Genomic DNA, 24,812 nt, shown 5'->3' with positions numbered 1-24,812 from the left:
TTCACTCTGTCGCATAACCTCACTGGCACAGGCACTTCTCATTCATTTAGTTATTGGCTTCTTTTTCTCGTTCATCCACTCATCATTCCTTTGTTCACCTATTCATGCATAACTCATTCATTCACTTATTCACCCAGGCTTCAGTATAAGCATTCACTCATTTGTTTGCTCATTTGTTCTTTCCTGGATCCACTCAGTCATCACTTGCACCCATGTGGCCAGCAGGCATACACTGAGTTCTTGCATCATGTTAGGCCCTGTGCTAGGTTCTGAGGATAAGCTATACTCCCTCAATTCTAGGAATTTGCAGTTTAATCAGGGACTCAGATGAGTAAGCAAGCACCAAGAGCGAGAGATTATGTAGCAGAAGTCTAGATGAGGCAGGGAGAGAATATAGGACCATTCCTATGTGGGGTGGGGCAGGATGGAGGGAGTACTCAGGAAAGCTGTTATAGAGAAGGGGGCACTTGAACGGAATCTTGAAGGAAGAGTTGGTGTTTACCATGTAGAAAGGGGATATGGAACATTCCAAGCAGAGGAGCTGCCTAAGCAAAGCTACATGAAAAGTGTGGAAGTGCATGAATTTTGGGGGGAGTGGGCATTGTCCCATGTGGTGGAAGATGTGGAAGCCAGGCATTTGAGCTCAGCTTTGACCCTATTGGCAGTGGGAGGCTGTGGAAGGGTTTGAAGCAGGAGAGTAAGTCAGATGGGTATTTTAGGAAGATCACTCTGGTAGCTGGCGTGAAAGATGGTTGTAGGCATGAAACACTGACCCAAGCAATATACTTGAAAGAATATGTAAGTGTCATAATTAGAGGCATGAATGAAGACTCGAGAGTCCCTGAGGAGAGAGGAAAAGAGTTCTCCCAGGGGACTAAGGAAGACTTTTTGGAGGAGGAATTTGAGCTGAGCCTTGAAAAATAGGATTCCAACTGGTGGAGATGAGTGAGGGCTTTTCAGGCCTGGGAGACGTGAAAACAAGCAAGGAGGTGGGTGTAAATATGGCAACTTCAGGCTAACAAATATCCCAGTTTGGCTGCAGCAGAGCTGTGTCTAAGGGAGAGGCAGGAAGGGAGACTGTCAAAGTTTTTTGTATTCTGCCATTAGGTCTGCAGCGACAAGGGAATTTGGAGGGAGGGCATAAGTGGTGGACAGGAGTGTCCTTTTTCTGTGTTTTTCAAAATTAATTTTAACACGTTCATCTTAAAATAGAAGTAATGTGTGCATATTTAGAAGACAAGTCAATAAACTTAAATCAGTACAAAAGGACACTGAAAAGTGAGAGTCTACAGCCCCACTCCCACTCGACCACTTTTAGTTATTAGCCACTTCTAGTTATTTCTTCTGATTGTTACCTCCATATCTAAATGTTATGTGAGCTATGTGAACATTTGTCTCTCATCAGTTTCAGACATTAACCCATTGCTGTCCTGCTATGTATGTCAAATGAGGATTTAGATCACTTACACCAAGTTCAACTCTCGTCTTCTCTGCTTCTAATAGAATTGAGTTTCTGTACAAGATACTTTTCAGAATTTAAGTAGCACCTTTCTTTCCTTGTCTGTGAATTAGAGACAATATTTCTTGACCAGAACTTTGTTAGATGAGAATATCTTTTCTTTTTTTTCCCCTTCTCCACTGTCAACCTCCCCAACTTCTGCCATCTGGTCTTTTATTATTGTCAAAGTTGATAACATTGAATTCTGTAATCACGATTTAAGTTTTTTTGTATGTGTGTTGCCAATAGTTTGATAGTTTGATTTGAAAAGTTGAAAAGCAATAAGCAATTATATTAATGTGACTGTAAGTATTGTTCATTGAGGAAGCCATTTAATGTCCTTTTCAATTTTTCCTTGTAGTTTTTCATTTCTCCCTCACATTTCTAATACTCTTTATCTTTCACTACTTTATCATGTATTCCATATTTTTTGTTCTCAAAATCTCTCTTACATTAAGTATTCCATCAAGCCTACTTTTTTTTTTTTTAAATCTTCTTCTAAGAGAACTTCTTCCTGGAACCCCCTATACTCTTTCTCAGATCTGGACTAGTTGCTCTCTAGGCCTGATGCATGGCTGTCATTTCAAGACCTTCCTTCACTGCTTTCCTTGGTTAAATCCACCATTTGCTGGCTCCCAGGGGTTTTTTTGTTTGTTTTCCATTGTTTTGATGGAGCACATCCTCAAGTAACTTTCTCAGAAAAGTTTGTAGAGTTCGACCTCCTGAGTCTTTGCATGTCTGAAAATAGCTTTATTCCATCCTTATACTTGGCTATAGAGTTTGAGGTTCAACATCATTTTCCCACAGAACTTCGAAGGCATTACTCCACTTCCTTCTAGCATCCAATTTTGATGATAAAAAGTCTGATAATCAGTCTGAATCTCATTGCTTTATAGTAACTTTCCCCATATCTTCTTTTTTTTCTTTCTCCTTCAAGGATCTCAATGACACAAATGTTAGATCTCTTGTTACAGTTTCACAGGTGCCTAAGGTTCTGTTCACTATTTTTTCCAGTCTTTTCTGTTTTTCAGATTGGGTAATTTCTATTCTGTATCCAAGTTCACTGATTCTTTACCATGTTCTCTCCATTTTGATGTTAGCCTATCCATTGAGGTTTTTGTTTTGGTTATTGTATTTTTCACTTCTAAAATTTCCATTTGGTCTTCTTTTTATCTTCTGTTTCTTTACTGACAGTTTCTATTCATTTGTTTTAAGCATGTTCCTAATTGTACATTGAGGCATTTTTATGATGGCTCCTTAAAAACCCTTGTCAGATCATTTTTAACATCTTATATCAGTGTTGGAGTCTACCAAGTGACTTTTCTCATTTAAGTTGAGATTTTCTTGGTACTTGGTATGATGAATAATTTTATGTTGAAACCTGGGCATTCTTTTTCAGCTTCCCTCCTCAGACACTGTTCCAGCAGTGAAAGAGGGGGCAGTGCCTCATTACTACCAGGTGGGTGTGGAAGTCTAGGATCCCCTCCTGCTGGCAAGCCAGAAGGAGGATATCCTCATTACTCTTTGGGTGAGGATGTGGGAGTTCCAGCTCCCTACTCAACCTTCTCTGAGAGCACCCCAGCAGGAAGGGGAAGGGGTGACTTCTCAGCCAGTAAGGGTACAAGTCTAAGCTCCCCACTTGGCATTTGCACATTTTTTCTGTGGTATTTGGCTGGAGTGAAGTGGTTATTATCTAACTGCCACCTTCTCCAGCACCAAGTCTGGAGTGTGTGAGTAAAAAAGCAAACCGAAGGAACTCACCACCATGTCACTTCTCTGCTGCCAAGGTCTCCAGCCTGTTTGCCTTCTTCTCTTCACCTTTCTGAGTCTTATTATGTTTATATACAGTGCCCAGGATTTTAGCTGTACTTGGGGAGAGGAATAGGGAAAAGTACTTCATCTACTTCCCCCCACCCCAAACTTTAAATAGTACTTTAAAAAAATTATATTCTTGGTGTTTTGAGATTTTATAATTATGTGTTTAAGTTTGGGTATTTGTTATTCATCGTGCTGGTCACTGGTTAGGTCCCTTCATTGTGAAGTTCTTTAGGAAATTCTTTTATTTATTTAATATAGTTCCTCTCTTCCATTTTCTTTGTTCTCTCCTGGAACAACTCCTGAATTGATCTTTTGTAGTTTTCAATCTGGTCTCTCCCTCAATCTCATTTTCCCTCCCTCCCTAGCTCTCCCCCTCTCTTTTGTTTTCGTTTACTTTTTGGGAGATTTAACTTTATCTTCCAACTCTTCTATTGAATTTCTTTTCATTTTGGCAATCACATTTTAAACTCTCCAAACATCCATTCATGTTCCTTTTCCTTTCTTACAGCATCCTATTTTTGTTTAATGGATGTACTAGTATCTTGAATCTCTCTGGGTATAATAGAGGTATTTTCTATTATTTTCCTTTCAAAAAATATGTTTCCTTTGGGATTCGTTTTACCCTGTTTGCTTATTTTGGTCTCTTTTAATTTGCAGTCATTTCTCAAATGCCTGGTAATCCATGGTTGTATACTCATATTTAAGAATGTAGCAACAAATATCTGATTGGGAGCTCTGTGTATGGGGGGACAGTGCTAGGTGACCGATGGCTTTCCTTTAGGATGATTAGAAGAGAACTGACTGCTATGCTACAGAATCCTCGAATGTAGAATGTGAAGATCTTTTCTCTGAGGTTGTTCAGTTTTCTTAGTTAAGAACCCTCTGGGTTTTGCCTAATGGGTAGACACCTGGCTGCTGTGAATTGTACATAAGGGGGTGGGTTAATGGTTCAATATACAGGCTTCCAATTAATCTCCCTGTTTTCAACCCAACATCTCACTCACACTTTACATCATACCTGACATTGTTAAGACCCAAGACTCCAGGCTTCTGCAGAGAAAGATCAACTCCTTCCTCGGTGGCATCATCTCCATGCATACTCCAGGCTTTGGCTTCCTCCACCATGCTCCATCAGTTGCCATTCCTCCATTATTTTCTATCTTCCAGAAATGTGTTGAAATCTCTCTTTTGCTGATGGACCTGCTCTCATTATCTTCCTCATTGTGTTTTTATACCTTTTTAAAAAATTCCTTTACTATCATTTTAGCAAGGTCTCAGGTGGGAGTGGAGATAAACACATGGTAAGTCTGCCATCTTGACCTGGGAATCTACTAGTCTACTTACAACTGTTTGTTTTTAATTTTTCTGGTAATTATCTTAATATCTCTAAATAATATACAGGTTTTTCTATTTATCAACTTATTTATCACATTTAGGCATTATCTGTTTACTTCCTGCTATTTAAATCAGCCAACTACCCTCCTCCCATGCCCCCAATATAGCTCTATTGTTAATTATATATTCTCTATTCCTTACCTTCGTACCTTTAAATAATAGACTTATGCTGCTTTCAGTCTCTCAGCTTCTGTCATTTATACTTTTACTTTTATGTTAATGAGATTAATAACATTTACATTCTGCTCTATAACCATAATTAAGTCATCCATACTTAGCTGACAGGTCACTCTAAAAGTTTAAAGTCAATAAAGTGTTTATGTTATTATAATTATGTAAATGTTGTTCCCTGAAGCTCCAATTAGTGTACTAGGATTACATTTCTTTTCTTGTGCAGTTTTTTTTTTCCTGGAGTTTCTAATTACCTTTCTTTTTTCCTTGCATTGTCTGACTTTATCTCCTTCTTAAATTGTTCCAAATTCTCAAGGAAAGTATAAAATCATTTGAATCCCCTTTTTTCCCAGATACCTTCCTCCTGGGAGCCCTCCGTCTTCCTGCTCCAATTTGGACTGATTGCTCTGTAGGCCTGCAGCGCAACTGTCATCCTGGGACGTCCCTTCATTACTCTTCTGGGCTGGACCCAATCTTTCCTGGACCCCATATCTTCCTCTTTCTTAGTTTACTCCTTTGTAGTGGACTTTGTGGTTGTTTTTCCAATATCCATTCCTCTCCTCCCCCATTGTATAACAACTATACAATTTTGAGTGGGATTGAACCCACTGCCAGCTCTAGGTATAGGCCTTTATTGGTAGAAACCAATCTGAGTAATCATGCCCCATTCCCACAGTGATGATTGGTTCAGAGATGATCCAGTCACACTGAAGTTTAGGACTTTTGTTCAGTTTTTGAGGGAAGAGGTGGCCTGTCTTCCCTTGGATATGAACAAAGAAGCACGTAGCCTGGTTGCTGCTGTTGGCCATCTTGTGAACATGCAGAAGGCGTACCTGAGGATGGAGCTGACAAATGGAGGAGGCAAAAGAAGCACAGAGAAATGGAACCATATTGCTGATCATACCGTGCCTAAAGTCTGCCCTGCCTACAGACATATCAGTTAAGTGACTCAATAAATTACATTTATTATTTAAGCCAGCTTGAGTCGAGTTTTATATTGCTTGCACCTGAAAGCATTCAGACTTACACTTTCTGCGGTCTTCCTTTAGAGAAGGAATGAGTACATTTTTCGTTACATAAGGTACTAAGAGGGAAGCATTTTTGTAAGTAAGTATGGGAAGAAGGGTACATATGGATGTTGGACAACCAAAAGAGTGAACTCTAGTGGCTGCCTAGCATCTAAATCCTCATTCTGTTTGGGAGATTACTCCCCTCCTGTGAGTCTTGGTGGGAGGCAGGGCTTCACTTCCTACCATGGAAACTGAAGGAGGTCAGAAACTTCCTTTCTCTGCCCACCAGGCAGCAAGGGCTGAATACTCTGTTCATGGCCTTGAATCTAGGGCCAAAAGTACAGGGGAGAGGGGAATATGCAAAATTAACAGATGGATGATAGATTAGGGGAATATATTTGCAAGGTGTAAAACTGGCAAAAGATTAGTAACTAAAAAAAGAAGATAGTAAACCCAATAGGAAAATGGGCAAAAGATAGGAAGAGTAACTAACAGAGAATCTTGAATTTACACAAGGGGAAACTTGAATACATTAAGACATTTTCAACTCTGCTAATAATTAGAAAAATGAGAATTAAGGTAGAAATTGCTACAAGAATGGCAACATGTAGAAAGTGAGGTATTGTCAGATGCTGATGAGGATGTGAGGAGAAAAGGAAAATCGTGGGTAGGAGCATAAACGGAAACAGGTATTCCAGAGACTAATTTGGCAATACTTCCCGGAGTTCAGTAGGTGTAGACCGTACAACATAGCAACTGCACTCCTGAATATATATTTCAGAGAAATAGATACCTGGGAAATTCTTCTCCAGGTCCTTAAGGAAATACAGTTGAGGTTATTTGTTCTAGCATTGTGGTGGTGAAGAATTGGGAGCAATCCAGGTGTCCATCACCATGGGATCAGATAAGCAAACTGTGGTATATTTATAGGATGCAAAATATAAAGCAATCAAAAGAAATGAGCTAAATTCACTAGAGTCGTACAGATAGATCTCCAAAGGCTAGTGTGGACTGAAAAGGTGAATGAGATTTACAGCATAACACCATTTATGTAACTGTAAAACAACACTGTTTTCATGGATATGCATATACCAAAATAAACATATGGAAGATGGGTTGGAAGTGTATATACATGAAATACACTTGAGTAGCACACTGAGGTGGGCAGTAGAGTGGGAGTGGGAATGGGAATTGAAAGGGAAAAGATAATACAATGAAATAAAGCAAAAGAGGGGCCTTGGATAAACTGAGGAAAACAATACCATGGACTGAAGAGCATGAGTAACAACACAATGCCAAAGTTGACCACAAATCAATGAGAACGAACAGGAGGATGGCCAGAGTTTATGTGTGGTGGCGTGTGGTGGCAGGACAACATCCCAGGGCTCCAGCTGTGGGGATAAGCAGGACCAGTAGCAGCATTCTCACCTGGCTGCTCCCACAGTGTGGCTTTAGCTGTGGCTTCTCCTGCCCGCGTCCCCAGATTTCTGTGAAATACCTGATAACCTTGTAATAAATCCCTTTTCTGCTTAAGTTAACTAGAATCAGTTTCTGTTACCGGCATCCAAGAATCCTGACTGAGACACCATGCATTTTGGTGGAGAACATCCTCAAGTAACTTCTTAAGAAAGGTAAAATTTGGGGTCTTTGCATATCTGAAAATGTGGCATTATTTTACCTTCATATCTGGATGATAGCTTGGCTTTAGAATTCTATGATCAAAATATTTTTTCTTCTGAATGTTGAAGGTATTGCATTTAGTGTGTAGTGTTGCTGATTAGATGTCGGGTGCTAATATGATTCTCATTCCTTTCTTGGCGACCTGTTTTCCGCACTTCAGGAAGCTTACTTTTTTTTTCTCCCTTCATGTGTTTTGAAATATGTCAGTGATGAGCACAGGAGTGTGTTCTTCTCCTGTCTGTTTTGCTGGGCATCTGGTGGCTGGGCTCTTTCAGTCTGAAGACTTGTGTTCCTCTCCTCTGAGAAATGACTGTTTTATTTCTTTGTTAATTTTCTCTCCTCTATTTTTTCTGTTCTCTCATTCTAGACCTCATATCAGTTGGGTGTTGGATCTTCTGGATGATTGTCTTAGTCTTTTCATTTTATGTCATATTTTCCATGTCTTTGTTTTTTTACTCTGCAGTCTGGGACATTTTCTTGAATTTATCTTCTAGCCTACTTTTTTATTTTGGCAGTCATTTTCAATTTCTGAGCACTCTTTCTTATTCTCCAAAGGTGCCTTTTTTCATAGCATCCTTTTCTTTAATGGATGCAATATCTTCTGTGAGTGTGTGCTTAATAGAGCTTTACTGGAGTCTTGGGGATAACAGATGATAATTACCAAGCCAGGAAGGAAAATTATAAATGGATGATCAGATATTACCTCTTTGAGAGAATGCCACCCATGCCCCTCTGAATGAGGCTACATACTGGCTGTCCTTCTCCTTAGCCCCCAACACTGATACCATGTGTGGGCAAGACGATCATCCAACAACCAGATAGTGTTTGGCCGTATGCTCCCTACCAGAAGTTCAGATCTCTAGCTCTCACCTTGACATCAGAGAGACAAGGTCACTGTTCTGTTCACCACTCCCAGGCCAACATGAGGCAATTGTAATAGCAGCACATTATGTAGGGTGGATTGTTTTTTTAACATTAAATAATATATATAGTGGAAACGACAATCCAGTCTAGTTCCTTTTTACAGTCTTTCCTTCAACAGGAGTCAACAGCAATCCAAGCCTGAAGATCTCTTGGTGTAGTCCAAACTGAGCATCTTCTGTGAACAAAATATGCACACACATCTCTCAGGAGCAAGTAATTTTCAGGGCCAGTCCAGTCCAAACCCATGTTTGAGATAAAAAATGAACTCAGTGGAAGCATAATGCTGTTAAAGTACACTCAAATTATGTCACTGCTCAGAACATTTAACATTTTAATCAGAGTGGATAACATTTGCTGAATGCTTACTCTGTACCTGGCACTTGAATTACCTTCATTTCATGAAGAGGGAAATTGAGGTTCCCAGGTGTCACTTGCCAGGGTCACAGAGCTAATAAATGGCAGACAGGAAATTGCACCAAGACTGTCTAACTGCAGTCAACCTCTGTTAACTGCTGCACAGTGCTGTACTGGTTTCCACCAGCCATGTTACCGCTGATGGTGATAGCACAATTTTCTCTAAGATCGGGGGTGGATTCCTGAGATACCTTAGTCTAAGTTTGTTCTGTTTGTTTGTTCTGCTAAGTTTGTTCTGCTAAGTTTGCTTCCAAGGTGAATTGATGTCCTTTCCTCTGGAGACAGAAAACTGCTGCCAGCTTCTATTTTTTTTCCTAATGTTTTCCTTTCACAGAAACCATAACACTTCTAAATTTTAATTTTTCATCAAAGTAACACTTGCATATACTTAAAAAAAATACAGTGGTGCTAAAGAGCTCATAAGAAAACCCAGCAATATCTGGGTTTTCTCCCACTGCAAGTCCCACTTCGTAGAGGCAATTGCATTAAATGATTTTTACCAGTCTTTGGCTGTTTCTTCTGGCATTTACCACTCCCAACCCCCTTCTCCTTTGTCATCTCCCAGTCAGAGGCTGAAGAGCCAGAGATTTTCTTAACCTCCCTTGCAGCTGGAGAAGGTTATGTGTCCCAGTTATGGCCATGAGAAGTTTGCTGGGGAGAGGGGGCTTCTGAAGAGACTTTTGCTGATGCTGTCCCTTTCCTTCTTCTCTCTACCTTGACTACAGTCGTGCTGCCTGGAGCTGTGACAGCAATCTTGTGACTGTGAGGAGATGAGCATGAGGATGAAGATACAGCACATGAAGGAAGAAACAGAGCCTGGCTCCCCGATGGCATCACTGCGCAGCTGAACCCGTGCCACACTTCTGTTAATAATAAACTAACTTCCCGAAAAATAAATAAATGAATGAGTAAAGCCATAAGTGTTTAAGCTGCTGTCAGTTTGGTTTTGTGTTACTTTGTAACTGAAAGGATTTTTAACTGCAGCACCACCAGGCTCCTATACAACATGTTTATGCTACTATTTTTTTTATTGGAGTATAGTTGACATACAGTATGATATTGCTACTATTTCTTAGCCATTTGAGACATTATCTCTCGACAACTCATTATAGTAGGAGAGGATTTTATCCCTCTCCACACACACATCCCTATATCCCCTCCCTTCACTCTTTACAATATGTTTACATATTTTTAAAATTTTTTAAAGTTTATTTTGAGGGAGAGAGCACGAGCAGGGGAAGGGCAGAGAGACAATCCCAAGTAGGCTCTGCCCAGTCAGCACGGAGCCAACATGGGGCTTGAACTCACAAACTGCCAGATCATGACCTGAGCAGAAACCAAGAGTCAGATGCTTAATCGACTGAGCTACCCAGGTGCCCTGGCCAGTATGTTTATATCCCAATTTCTAGTAAATAAGTAGTTGCTAAAGAGCCAAGAAATGTACTATAATTACCTGGATTTATTTTCCTGTGTGTGTGTGTGTGTGTCCCTGAACTTCATAATTGCTTGGTAATTTTTTTTTTTTTTTTTTTTTTTTTTTTGCTTGAGATAGGCACACCCTTAGTTCTTCCCGTTGGCTTCATCAGTCCATTCATAAACCAATTAGCGTGTTTTTCACATATGTTCAAACCTGTCACCCATTGATTTAAGAAGAAACCAATGAACCTGGGTGGTTCAGTCAGTTAAGCATTCCACTTAGGCTCAGGTCATGATCTCATGGTTCGTGAGTTGGAGCCCCACGTCGGGCTCTGCGCCGACAGCTCAGAGCCTGGAGCCTGCTTCGGATTCTGTGTCTCCTTCTCTCCGCTAGTTCATTACTCCTCTCCCACTCACACTGTGTGTGTTTCTCTCAAAAACATTGAAAAAGAAGAAGCCAATGAAAAATTGGTTGGAGGCCTGTGTAAGAGGCAGAGGTTGGTCAAGTCCACTACTAAACTTTCCCTTAAGGTGACAGATGTGCCCCACACATTCTACTGGAGGACTCCTAAGTCCAGAAAGCGGAGGTTCTGCACTGGGACTGTTTGATTTAAGAAACCCTCTGTACTTCAAGTGCAGATGTTTCGCTTTTGATTTCTACCAACAAACATGGGGAAGGGCAGAGGGAGGGTGGGGGAGGCAACTGTTCCAACACATACTTTCAATTCTTCTCTCAGGGGCTCTGCATTTCCTGCCTACCATCAGGATAGCTCTTTTGTGCCAGAGTCTCACCAGGATTTTGCAGGGTAGACCAGGGCTCTCCTTTGCATGTCCCCCCTCCACATGTGGGCTGTGCCTCTACCCTTCCCTGTCCTGCTTTCTCAGGTACCACCCTTCAAGTCCCTTTCTGCTTGCCAGAAAGTTGGTGAAATCTCACTCCCATTGATGGGGCCTCCTCCAGCTTTTTTTTGGAGACGTGGGTTATACACGATCCCTTTCCTCTTATTTCATAGGGTCTCAGGAATTAGAGGAGGCAGATGTATTCCACCTTCTTGAATGGAAGTGAGAATGTGAATTTTTAGCTGCCCCAGATTATTTAGATATGCCCCCAAGTGTGTAGACCAACATTTGTGAACCACTAGCAATGCAAAAAGCCTGGGTTTGGAAATCTGATGAATTTGAGTTTGAATTCTGACTCTCTGACCTCCTTACTCAAGTCACATCCATGGGCTTCAATTTTCTCCCCTACAAAATGGGAATAATAATGTGTGAAAGAGTTCTGGGAAGATTTTCTTAGCTACTGTGTGTAAAGCATCCAATATAACCCTCAGCAGACTGTTCAAGATAAGAGTGATCACTCCTTAATGGGAGCAAGTGATTGGAAAGATTTGAGTCAGGTTTTAGGAGAGCCTCAGACAGCAAGATGTATTCTTGTGACACTGAGGAGTCACTTGAACCTGAAGAATATGCCAGATTGTTCCCTCAGTCTGGTGTGGGGAGGAAGAAAGAAGCCCTTGGACCAGCAGCTCTTGGGTTAAAATCTTCGTCTGCATCTGAGTTATTTGTAACCCGTTGTCATGGCAACAAGTTTGGCAAGCAAGGCAGTGCTGCAAGCTCCTGACAGTAGGAAGGGGAGGGCAGTGGGAGAAGACGGAAGATTTGGAAGGGGGTCGTCTGTGACCAGCGCCTCACTTTCCTCTGATTTGTCTGAAAGATTCTGATGGAGATGAGGGTGAGCGTCCTCCAGGGAGAATCATTGGACATTGGAGAGTCTCCTGCTCAATCTCCTGATATTCCAGATGTGAAAATAGGCCCAGAGAGGTCCAGCGGCTGGCTCAATGCCACACAGTAAGTCAGGGATGGAAATAGGACTAGACTTTTTAAAAAGAAGACTCAGGGTCATAGAACTAAGGCATAAAAAACATGGAGAGGGCCTTTGGAAACATTTCATCCACATTTCCACCAACACACCCATGCTTTTATTGTTGTTCATGTGGAAGTCCTGGGACCCAGAGTGGGTGAGAACTGACTCATGGTCACACAGCAACTCAGGTGCTGATCTGAGAGGAGAACCCAGAGGCCACAGGCCTCCCAGGCCTGGGTACTACCTGGGGGAGGTGGCTGTCTTGGGTTCATGATTCAGAGAGGCTCTTCACTGCTGACTGCCAAGACACAGCCTCCCAGGGTAAGATTCATTTGACTGCCTTGGCCTCTGACCCCCTCAAATCCAAGATACATGTGTTCAGGTCACAGTTCCCCTTCCCACACACCTTCTGCAAGTATGTATTTCCCACTGCCACTGTCACTGCTGTTGCACAAATGGCAGCCCAGCCCCACCCCACCCCACCCTGAACCAAACCCACCTGCCACATGCCTCCCTGTCCAAATCACCCACAGGGCTAGGCACTTCCTGGACATTTTTTTATGTGATTAATTCCTCACAATTATCATTCTCTGCCTCCTAAGTTAGCAGCTGGAATTCTAGCCATATTTCTTTTTTCTTTTTCTCTTTTAAGTAGGCTCCATACCCAATGTGGGGCTTGCACTCATGACCCTGAGACTGAGTTGCATGCTCTACTGACTGAGCAAGCTAGGCACTCCCAGCAGGTGGAAATCTAAAGAACTAGAGGAAGATAAAATGACTGGCCCAAGGCCACACGGTGAGTGTGGCCTGAATCCCTCCTCGTACAAAAAGGTGTTTCTGCCCCTTCTATCCCACAGAGTTCCTCCCGCCATTATCTTTGCCTTAATCACCCCCTTGGCACTTGAACAGTATGTTTGCCCTTTGTCCTCTGCCTTACGTGCAGCCTGAACCCCCCTGCTCTCATCAGAGCCAATTCTTCACCAAGTCCAGCTGATTCTCCTTTCCGTCTCTCAAATCCACCTTTTCTCATCCTTTGCCACTGCCTTGCTTCAGGTTCAACATCCCTCATATGTGTGACCCGAAATCTATTCCCTGGCTCCCTGCTTCCAGACTGGCCATCTCCAACCTACTATTTTGCACACAACCAGTGAGAGAGCAGTGATGCAGAAGCCAACACGTGGCTTTCTTCCTTTACACCCCCTCCACTAGCATTAAAGTTCTAGCTCCTTGTTTGGCAACTAAGGCCATCCACAGTTCTGACCCCCACCGGGCCTCTCCAGCCTCATCTCTTGCCACATTTGGCCTCACATGCTGTGTTCTGATCACTGAACTAACTACAAGTGGTTACTACAATGTACCAAGCCCTCTCTTGTCTAGATGTCTTTCCGTGTAAGGCCTTTACACTGAATTCCCAAACCTGATGAGCTCACGTAAAGTGTGACTTCATCCAAACAGCCTACCTTGATTCTCAAGTGGGAACGGATCCTTTTCTCTGGGCTCCCACAGCCCCCAGAGCTCTCCACTGTCGGCCCCCGTGTGAAATTGATATCTAGTGCTCTCTCTCCTAGCAGATCAGAAGTTCCCTGAAGGCAGGGACTCCAGCAAAGCTCAGCCCCTGGCTGGTCCCCAGAGGAAAGGTCAGAGAATATTCATTGTGTGCATTCAGGTGCACGAAAGGTTGGATGAGGAATGGAAATTGGGTTCAGCCCTGTGGTTGCACACTCTTGCCTTAAAGGGCCGGCAAGATGTCACTAGTTCCTGGCAGGTTCCTCTTGGCGCCAGGACATGGTTTCTCTGAGAGGGGGTGTGGAGTGGGTCAGCTGTTGCAGGGTGAGGCCAGCCAACCAAGTCCTGAGCCTGAAGGTGAGTCATGTTGAAAGAGAAGGGATGTGAGAGGCGAGATAGAAAGTGAGGGCAGCCACTGAGGTAGATACTATTATTTTCCCTCCTCCTTATAGGTAAGGAAATTGAGGCATGAGGAGTCTTAGGTGACTTGCCAAAGCCACACAGCTAACTATGGTCATGCTGGGACTCCAACTCTGATCAACTCTAGGTCATTATTCACCTTGTCCCCATCTCTCCCAGGATTCACTTTGGGCAACAGGTTTGTAGTAGTGAATGGTGGAGTGGTGACTCCAGCCTGGGTCATAGGGAAACAATTGTCAAGACAGAAAAGAAAGAAGAAATCATATCCTGAACACCTACAGTGACCTTAAGCTGTGGGGACACCAAGGGGGGATGGGGTGGAAGATGGAGCTTGAACATTTATTCTTGTGTTACCTACTTGGGTCTCTCTGTACATAACTTCTTAACACTTAATGCAGCCCCTTTTATGTGGAAATTATTTTATTTATTTATTTATTTATTTATTTTTAATTTTTTTTCAACGTTTTTATTTATTTTTGGGACAGAGAGAGACAGAGCATGAACGGGGGAGGGGCAGAGAGAGAGGGAGACACAGAATCGGAAACAGGCTCCAGGCTCCGAGCCATCAGCCCAGAGCCCGACGCGGGGCTCGAACTCCCGGACCGCGAGATCGTGACCTGGCTGAAGTCGGACGCTCAACCGACTGCGCCACCCAGGCGCCCCTTATGTGGAAATTATTAATATCACGATTCACCTCTGAAAATCTGAGGCCTCTAGAGAGGAAATGACTTACATAAGTTTAGTCACCTAATAAGCAGCAAGAGCAGGACTTGCGTAGATGTGTCAGGCTCCACAATGAAAGGGGACAGCAAGGCTCTGAAGCAAATTAAATCATGGCTTTGCAAGGGGCTGGGACAAGAGTGGCCACTTTGAGAGTGGCCCAGAGGACAGGAGGGACTGGTGAGGGCTATGCTTTGAAGAGGAAGTATGGAGTTTGGCTCTGGAGGGCCCAGAGCTAGAATGCCAGGCCCAGACTGGGCACTTTCTTTTAAAAAAAATAATAACAAATAGGGGCTCCTGGGTGGCTCAGTTGGTCAAGCATCCAACTCTTGGTTTTGGCTCAGGTCATGAGCTCACAGTTCATGAATTCTAGCCCCACATTGGGCTCTACACAGGCAGTGAGTAACCTGCTTGGGATTCTCTCTCTCTGCCCCTCCCCTGCTCGTGCACGGTCTCTCTCTCCAAAGAAATAAACAAACTTAAAAAACATATATATTATATATAATGTATAAGATTATATCACATATAAGTATATCTCTATACATATTATAATATATAATTAATGTAATAATATATATAATTACATAGAGAATATATATTTATATATAATATGTATTTGTATATCTCTATATATACATAAGTCAACATTCTCTATAGAGAACATGTATAATATATATCTATATATTATATATTTATATAATAAAATATATTTATATTTTATATATACTGAAGAGAGAAAATTTTCTGATGCTAAAAGTAAAACTCTCTAAATACATTTAAATGTTTGTTCTGGGGGGGAATGGGAGTGAGAGTGGGGTGTGGGAATTCTAAAGAATAAATAAGTAAAATGAACAAAGAAAGGAATCAAGAGGAGCCAAGAAAGAGCCAACGATGATAATATGCCTGATCTGAGGCCATGAGTAACCTCTCCCTCTTCCCAGAAGATCCCAAACAAAATAAACGCCCCTCCCTCCAAAAGTAATACAGGTTCATTGATGAAAATTTGGGGGAGAAAAACATCCTACTGCCCAAGCACAACCAATGTTAGCATCTTGGTGTATTTAGGCTTTACTCTAGTCCTTAAAAAATACATTTGGGATCACGCTGTATATTCAATTATATACTGCCATTTTCACATAAACATTTCCCGCTAAAATTATTTAAATTTTTAATATATTTATTTAGTTTTTGAGAGAAAGGGAGACAGAGCACGAGTGGCGGAAGGGCAGAGAGAGAGGGAGACACAGAATCCGAAGCAGGCTCCAGGCTCTGAGCTGTTACCACAGAGCCCGACGTGGGGCTTGAACTCATGGACCACAAGATCATGACCTGAGCCGAAATTGGACACTCAATTAACTGAGCCACCCAGGTGCCTCTCCCATTAAAATTATTTGTAAACATATTTAAATGGTACAAAATGTCCTATTGAGTGAATATACTTATGGAATTTCTTTCTGCATGGGTTTTGGCATTCCTTTCATTACTTTTCTTTCTTTCTTTCTTTCGAGTTGTTTGGCCAGGTTTTAGGTTTGATTTCCTCTTGTGTCTTATTTTGGGAGATAGAATAAAGAGAGATTGTTGTTTGAGAGGAGTTGGGAAAAGCAGGGTAGGCTTGTTGCAAGCAATTGTATTTGAGGGAAACTTTTTTAGAGTGTGTTAAACATGCACAGGATAAAATCTTGAAATGATACAACAAGGTATTCAGTGAAAAATATGTCTCTTTTTCACCCCTCACCCTTGGTTCTCTAGTGTTCTACTGAGTAATCCACTGGTAGCATTTCTTCGTGTGTCCTTTGTGTGTGGATTTTCTAAGCCTATACAAGTGTGTGTGTGTTGCTATGTTTTTATTTTTTTAAAACATTAAACAGCTTTATTGAGACTTAACTCACATACTATACAATTCACTCATTTAGAGTGTGTAATTCAATGGATTTTACTGTATTCACAGAGTTGTGCAATCATCACCACAATAAATTTTAGAATATTTTCATTACCCAAAAAAGAAGCACCGAACTTTTTTTTCTGTCACCCCAAAGCCCCCATCTCCCCATCCCTAGACAACTACCAATGTCCTTTCTGTCTCTATAGATCTGCCTATTCTGAACATTTCATATAAATTGAATCATATACTATGCAGCCTTCTCTGGATGACTTCTTTCCCTTAGCATGTTTTTAAGGTTCAGCCATGTTGTAGTAGGTATCAATACTTTATTCCTTATATACTTTATTTTTAATTTTTTAAAATTTTATTCTTTTAAGTAAACTCTACCCCCAATGTGGGGCTTGAACGCACAACCCTGACATCAAGAGTTGCACACTCCACCAACTGAGTCAGCCAGGTGCCCCTAAACTTCATTTATTTATTTTTTTTGAGAAGCTTTAGGTTTAAACAAAAACTGGGTGGAAAATATAGAGTTCTCATATACTCCCTTTCCAAAACCCCAATTTCCCCAATTATTAACGCTGTGCATTAGTGTGGTGAATTTATTACAATTGATAAACCAATAATGATACATTATTATTTTTCTTTTTTCAGCTTTATTGAGATATACTCGACTGATACATTAACTAAAGTCCATAGTTTACATCAGGGTTCACTCTATGTGTTGTACATTCTATGGGTTTTGACAAGTGTATAATGACATGTATCCACCATAACAATATCATACAGAGTAGTTTCACTACCTAAAAATCCTCTCTCTGCCTGTTCATCCCTTCCTCCCTCCCCTAATCCCTGGTAACCACTGATCTTTTCACTATCCCATGGTTTTGCTTTTTTTCAGAATGTCACATAGTTGGAATCATACGATGTGTGTAGTCTTTTCACATTAGCTTCCTTCACTTTGTAATATGCATTTAAGGTTCCTCTGTGTCTTTTCATGGCTTGATAGCTCACTTCTTTTTATTGCTGAATAGTATTTCATTGTCTGGATGTACCACAACTTATTCATTCACATAATGGAGGACATTTTGGTTGCTTACAAGTTTTGGCAAATGTACATAAAGGTGCTATAAACGTTCATGTGCAGGTTTTTGTGTGGAGTTTTCAGCTCATTTGGGTAAATACCAAGGAGCATGATTTTTGGATTGTATTGTAAGAATATACAAGAAACTGCCAAACTGTCTTCCAAAATGGCTGTACCAGGATGCCTGGGTGGCTCAGTTAAGCATCTGACTCTTGATTTCAGCTCAGGTCATGATCTCATGGTTTGTGAGTTCGAACCCCAGGTTGGGCTCTGTGCTGACAGCGTGGAGCCTGCTTCAATTCTCTGTCTCTTTTCCTCTCTGCCCCTCAAAAATAAATAAACATTTTTTTATTTGTGCTTGTGCTCTCCCTCTCAAAAATAAATAAACATTAAAAACATTAAAAAACAAAAACAAAATGACTGTAACCATTTTGTTTTCCCACCAGCAATGAATGAGAGTTCTTACTGTTCTACCTCTTCGTTAGTGTTTGGTGTTGTCAGTGTTTGGGATTTTAGCCATTCTCATAAGTATGCAGTGGTATGTCATTGTTGTTTTAACTTGCGTTTTTCTAATGACATAGATGTTGGACATCTTTTAATATGCTTATTTTCCATCTGTGTATCTTCTTTGGTGAGGTATCTGTTCAAGCCTTTTGCCCATTTTTAAATTGGACTGCTTGTTTTCTTATTTTTGAGTTTTAAGAGTTCTTTGTATAGTCTGGATATCAATCTTTTATCAGATATGTGTTTTGCAGATATTCTTACCCATTCTGTGGCTTTTCTTTTCGTTTTCTTAACTGTGTCTTCTACCAGTACTGAAGCCCAATTTATTGATTTTTTTTTTCTTTCCTGGATTGTGTTTTTGGTGTTACAGTTAGTCATTACTAAACTCCAGTTCACCTAGATTCCTGAAAGAATTTTCAGAAATCTTTTCAGGAATTTTATAGTTTTGTATTTTACACTTATGTCTGTGATCCATTTTGAGTTAATTTTTGTGAAGGGTGTAAGATCTGTGTCTAGATTAATGTTTTTTTACTTGTGGATGTCCAGTTGTTTCAGCACCATTTGTTCAAAAGACTCTCCGTTCTCCATTGAGTTCCCTTTGTTCCTTTGTTAAAATATCAGTTTACTATTTGTGTGGATCAATTTATGAAGTTTCTATTCTGTTCCACTGATCTATTTGTCCATTCTTTTACCTATATCATACCACCTCGATTACTGTAACTGATAGTAGATCTCAAAGTCTGGTAGTGACAGTCCTCAGACTTCATTTTTCTCCTCCAATATTGAGTTGACTACTCTGAGTCTTTTGCATTTACAGATAAATTTTAGAGTCAGTTTGTCTATATCCACAAAGTAACTTGATGGGGTTTTTATTGGGACTTCACTGAATCTATAGATCAAGTTAGGAAGAACTGACATCTTGACAATATTGAATCTTCCTATCTATGTACATGGAATATTTCTCCATTTATCTTCTTTGATTTATCAGAATTTTATAGTTTCCTTTCTATAGATCTTATACATGTTTTGTTAGAGTTATACCTATGTGTTTCATTGTTTTGGTGCTAATGCAAGTGGTATTGTGTTTTTAAATTTAAAATCCCAATTGTTCATCACTGGTATGCAGGCAAGCAATTGACTCGTGTATGTTAACCTTGTATCCTGCAATCTTGCTATAATTGTTTAATAGTTCCAATAGTTTTTTAGTTGATTATTTGGGATTTTCTACATAGACAATTATGTCATCTGTGAACAAAGTCCAGTTTTATTTCTTCCTTCCAAATCTGCATACATTTTATTTCCTTTTCTTGTGTTATTGCATTAGCTAGGTCTTCCAGTACAATACTGAATAAGAGTGATAAGAGCAGACATCCTTGCCCTGTTCCTGATCTTAGTGGGGAAGCATCTAGTTTCTTATCATTAGGTATGATACTAGCTCTAGGTTTTTTGTAGATGTTCTTTAACTGTATTTTTTAATTAGGAAATTTTCTCTTGAATTTTTATTTAGACAATTTCGGATTTACAGAAAAGTTCCAAGAATAGTACAAAGAACTGCTATATACTCTTCACCCAGATTCCTCAAATGTTAGCATTTTACCACATTTGTTTATCCTACTCTATTTTTCCCTCTGTCTCATGTATATATTTCTATATTTCTTATACATATATTTCTTTTTTTCTCCTGAACTAATTGATAATCAGTTGCAGACATGGTACCTCTTTACCCATAAATACTTCAATGTTTTTTTTTTACATTTATTTATTTTTGAGAAACAGAGTGAGACAAAGCGTGAGCGGGGGAGGGGCAGAGAGAGAAGGAGACACAGAATCTGAAGCAGGCTCCAGGCTCTGAGCAAGCGGTCAGCACAGAGCCTGACGCGGCGCTTGAACCCACGAACTGTGAGATCATGACCTGAGCCGAAGTCGGACGCTCAACCGACTGAGCCACCCAGGCATCCCCAATGTGTTTTTCTTAAAGCAAAGAATTATCTTACATAAACACAGAGCAATTATCAGGAAATTCACATTGGTACAATACTATTATAAATGTAATTTACAGAACTTATTTGAACGGACCAGTTTCCTCAATAATGTCCTTTATAGCAAAAGAAACTCTTAATCATGTGCAGTCATCATTCTCTTTAGTCCCCTTTGATAGGCAAGAGTTCTTAAGTCTTCCTTTGTGTCTTCTGACACTGACATTTTTGAAGAGTGCAGTCTAATTATTTTTACTATCCCTTAATTTGGGTTTGTCTTATGTTTCCTCATGATGAAACTCATGTTACACATTTTGGTAAGAATATCACAGAAGTAATGCTGTGTCCTTTTCTGTGCATCATATCAGAAGGCACATAATGACTATTTGTGTTTCTCCATTGTAAAGTTACTGTTTTTCCCTTTGTAATTAATGAGTATTTTGTGGAGAGCTACATTGAGATTATGTAAATATCCTGTTCTCCTCAAACTTGCACCCACAAGTTTTCGTGTTCACTGATGATTCTCAAGGTTGTTAAATGGTGATTTTCAAATGCCTTCATTCTTTTACATGGATTAGTTGGCTCTTCACTATGAGAGAGTTTTCCCTTCTTCTACATGTATTTGTATATGTTTCCATCTTTCTTTGAGCACTTCCTTGTTTTCTGACATCACAAGATGCCCAAGGGCCATCTTGTACTTTCCCTTCCCCAGCCTTGGAATCAGCCATTTTTTTTCAAGAATCCTAGTTCTTTTTTGTTGAGAATGGCATTAGTAAGCAAACTTTGGGTGCTAAGTATTATAGCTATACTTTCAGAATTTTGATTTTGTATTTGAGGGAAAAGAAAGCTGAAGCCACAACATTGACAACCAAATGCTCTTTTCTGGGACTGTTGGAAGATGGACAATGTCTGCCTATAGAAGTTGTTGCGTATTGGTGTCTTTTGAAAGCACATTGTACCTTGGGTTGTGGTACCACAGAGATTCATGGGAAGGAGCAAAACCAAAGATGAGTAGCAATGAGAGTGGCCTGGAAAAGTTGAAAGAATAATACCTAATAGCTTCCATTTAGTGAGATCTTACTGTGTGCCAGACAGTGGGTTAGGAACTTTACAAACATTATCTCTGTTCCCCTATAATTCTGGAAGGTGTGGTGAGGTTGACTGGCTGGTAATAACTGAGCCATGATAAGAACCCAGAGAAGGAGGAAGATGGTAGGAGAGGCCATCAAAGAGAAAAGGCAGCATATCTCCATGCTTTTGAGAAGGCAATATGGTATAATAGGCTAGGAATTTGAAGATTGAGACTCTAGTCTTAGCTCTGCCACCCACTCTGAGATCTGAGGTGACCATGTACCGTCTTTGAACCTTAGTTTCATTGCTTGGCTACTCACAGGGTTGTTATAAGAAAAATTAAATGATGGCTCCAAAGCAGACTTGTAAACCCTGAAGTGTTATACAAATGGAAATGGTTATTATTTACCTGACCTAATGAGCCTGGATTCTCTTCTTCCACCAGAGACCACAATTCTCTTGGAAATGCAATTGATCAAAGTTACAGGAGAACCTTAAAGACCTATGTCCCTTCTTATCTGCATGTTCCAGGAGACTTCTAGGACATTCCCTTGGCAAATTTTGACTCCTGGTATTCACACCCCTGTGTAATCCCCTCTTCTTGAGTGTGGGATGACATAGAGACTTACTTCTAGCTGATAGAATGTGGCAAAGGTGATGGAATGTCGCTTAGGGATTTGGCCTCATAAGACTTTGACTTCCATCTTGCTCATGGACTCTCTCCCTTGCTAGCTTTCATGAAGCAAGTTGCTATGTGGGGGAGGTCCATGTGCCAAGGAAGTGAAAGCCAGCATCCAGCCAGAAACTGAGGCTCTCAGTCCAGCAGTCCTTGAGGAACTGAAAATCTGCCTACAATCAGGTGATCTTGGAGGTGTATCCTTCCACTGTCAGGCCTTCAGATGAGGCCCCAGCCATGGCAGATATCTTGATTGCAGCCTTGTGAAAGACCCTGAAATGGAAAACTCAGCAGAGGACCTGGACCCAGTTAAGCCCACAGAAACTATGAGGTGAATAAATGTTTTTTAAGCCACAAAATTTGTAGTTATCTGTTATTCAGCAATAGATAACTAATATAGTAACCATCATTTATATAAGCTTCTCTAATCATCTATTTTCTCCCATATTTCATACAACTCTGTGCTTTCCCTTCCTTGAGCCAAACTTGAACTGCCTCTCTTCCTCCAAAACTTTTCTACTATACCCTCTGGAAACTTCATTCTATAGTTAGCAAGGTCCCCGTAGGTTAAGAAATATGTGAATAAACAGAGAGACATATCTGTATCTGATTCCTGCATGAGCATACTCAATATTTGTAAAGATGTAAATTCCCTTCAAATTATTTATAAATCTAATGCAGCAAAATCATTTTCATTCACATTAAAGTTCTAAATCATATAGTTTTAGAACAATAAACATACAGAAATAACCAGGAAAATTCTGGAAAATAAGAGTAATGTGTACCAGTCAGTCTTACCACTTATTGAAGCACATTGTAAGGCTATAGCAATTAAAACACAGTGGTATGGCTTCAAAACTGACAACTCACTCAATGGAACACAATAGAAAGTTCAGGAAAAAGTCATTTGGTCTATGGAGAATTTAGTATATTGAAAGGTAATATTTTAATTCATTGATGAAAAGGTAGATTATGCAAAAAATTGGTTTTTTTGATAATTAGCTTGTGGTTTAGAAAAAATAAAGTTGGATATCTAGCTCATTTCTTACACCAAAATAAGTTCCAGATGCATAAAATATATGAATGTTCAGGGCACCTGGGTGGCTCAGTTGGTTAAGTGTCTCTTTTTTTTTTGCCAGTTAATAGAGGGTTATTGTCATTAGCAACCAAGGAAATATAAACTGTAGAATAAAATATCTTAACAAATCTGATTGGCAAAAATTAAAATAATGGATAACATCAACTCTTAGTGAATATTCAGAGATAAGGATACTGTTCTACTCTATTGGTGGGCCTGCACAATGGCCAAGCAGTTTTGGAAATCAAAGAGGCATTTATGTATCAAATTTTAAAATTCACATGTACTTTGACCAAATATAAATGTTTGATTCTTGATGTCGGCTCAGGTCATGATCTCACAGTTGGTGGGATGGAGCCCCACATCCATCTCTGCACTGACAGCGCAGAGCCTGCTTGGGATTCTCTCTCTCTCTCTCTCTCTCTCTCACTATCCCTTCCCCACTTGCACTCTCTCTCTCTCAAAATAAACATTTAAATATATATATTAAAATTATATAAGTAATTATACTGAATATATATATATATTTGTTCAACACCTCCCCATACTTTATTCATAATCACACAAAAAGACTGAAAACAACCCAAATGCCCATTAACAAGTAAATGGATAAACAAAATGTGGTACAGCCATACAATGGAATATTAGTCAACACTAAAAAGTAATGAGCTAAAATGGACCTTGACATGGAGAGATTATCCTGGATTATTTGGGTAAGATCAATGTAATCACAAGGGAGAGAAGAGAGTCACAGTCAAAGAAGATGTGACATCAGACACAGAGATCAGAAAGAGAGAGATTTGAAGATGCTACAGTGCTGGCTTTGAAGATGAAGAAGGGGCTATGAGCCAAGGAATACAAGTGTACTGTAAAGGCTGGAAAAAGCAAGGAAATAATTCTTCCTTAGTCTCCAGAAAAAAGAGTCTTTGATTTTAGTTCCAGAAGGTTCATTTCAGACTAATGATCTCCAGAACTGCAAGATAATAAATATGCGTTGTTTTAAGCCAATGTGTTTGTGGTAATTTGTTACAGCAGCAATAGGAAGTCTAATACATATAGTTTTAAAAAAAACTATATAAATAGGTGTACACTGATAACCATTTTTATTAACTTCTTGTTCATTCATCCAATGTTTCTTTATGCCAATATGAGCAAATGTGAATATTTATTCCTATTCCCTCCTTTCTTACACAAAGGGTAACATGCTATATACACTTTTCTTTCACTTTTTTCCTCAAGCAACAACATAAAGATAGACAAATTTAACTGTATACAAATGTAAATTCCAATTTAGTGAGTAACACTATACATAAAGTCAAAGGACAAACTTGGAAAAACATTTGTATATAATCCACAGTAAAAATAAAAAGCTGATTGTCTACCGGTCGGAAATTACTCAAGTAAATTACGTTGCATTCACATAATAGAATACTATGCAGTCATTCAAAAACATGTAAAGGCAAGGAAGAAATTAGAATTGGGTGGTGGTCAAAAAGAACTTAACCTTACCTGAATGCTTAAAAAATTTCTAAAGGGTCATCTACTCCTCTATTACTTGTGTAATTAAAAATCATTAAAAATAAAAACAGGTGGGAAATAACAAGAAAGTATAGATCTATGTAACTCGGAACAATGTCAAATATATAGTGTTAAGTGAAGAAGGAACTTGCAAAATAGTAACTATAGTATGATCCTATTTTTGATA

The 24,812-nt window shown here is 39.9% G+C and overlaps 1 protein-coding gene across 8 annotated transcripts in view; it reads left to right on the top strand.

The window, feature by feature from the left end:
* SMC1A (structural maintenance of chromosomes 1A) overlaps positions 1 to 9,843 on the top strand; it is a 45,963-nt gene extending 36,120 nt beyond the window's left edge. For 3 of the 8 annotated variants that reach the window (XR_005787823.1, XR_005787821.1, XR_005787822.1), the window contains 3 exons: positions 5,614 to 5,821; positions 7,427 to 7,523; positions 9,636 to 9,843. Coding sequence is in view for 5 of the 8 variants with exons in the window: in XM_040467078.1 (XP_040323012.1) it covers positions 5,236 to 5,295 (60 nt within the window). In the remaining 3 variants the exon portion in view is untranslated. Of the gene's footprint in view, positions 1 to 851; positions 863 to 5,235; positions 5,822 to 7,426; positions 7,524 to 9,635 lie in introns of those variants that run through there. The other 5 variants (XM_040467080.1, XM_040467078.1, XM_040467077.1 and 2 more) reach the window with 3 other exon arrangements.
* Positions 9,844 to 24,812: the final 14,969 nt, after the last annotated feature.

This window comes from Herpailurus yagouaroundi, unplaced genomic scaffold (genome assembly GCF_014898765.1).
Source record: "Herpailurus yagouaroundi ecotype Mexico unplaced genomic scaffold, PumYag 67189, whole genome shotgun sequence".
NCBI lineage: Eukaryota > Metazoa > Chordata > Mammalia > Carnivora > Felidae > Herpailurus > Herpailurus yagouaroundi.
This window is presented reverse-complemented; position numbering and strand designations above follow the sequence as displayed.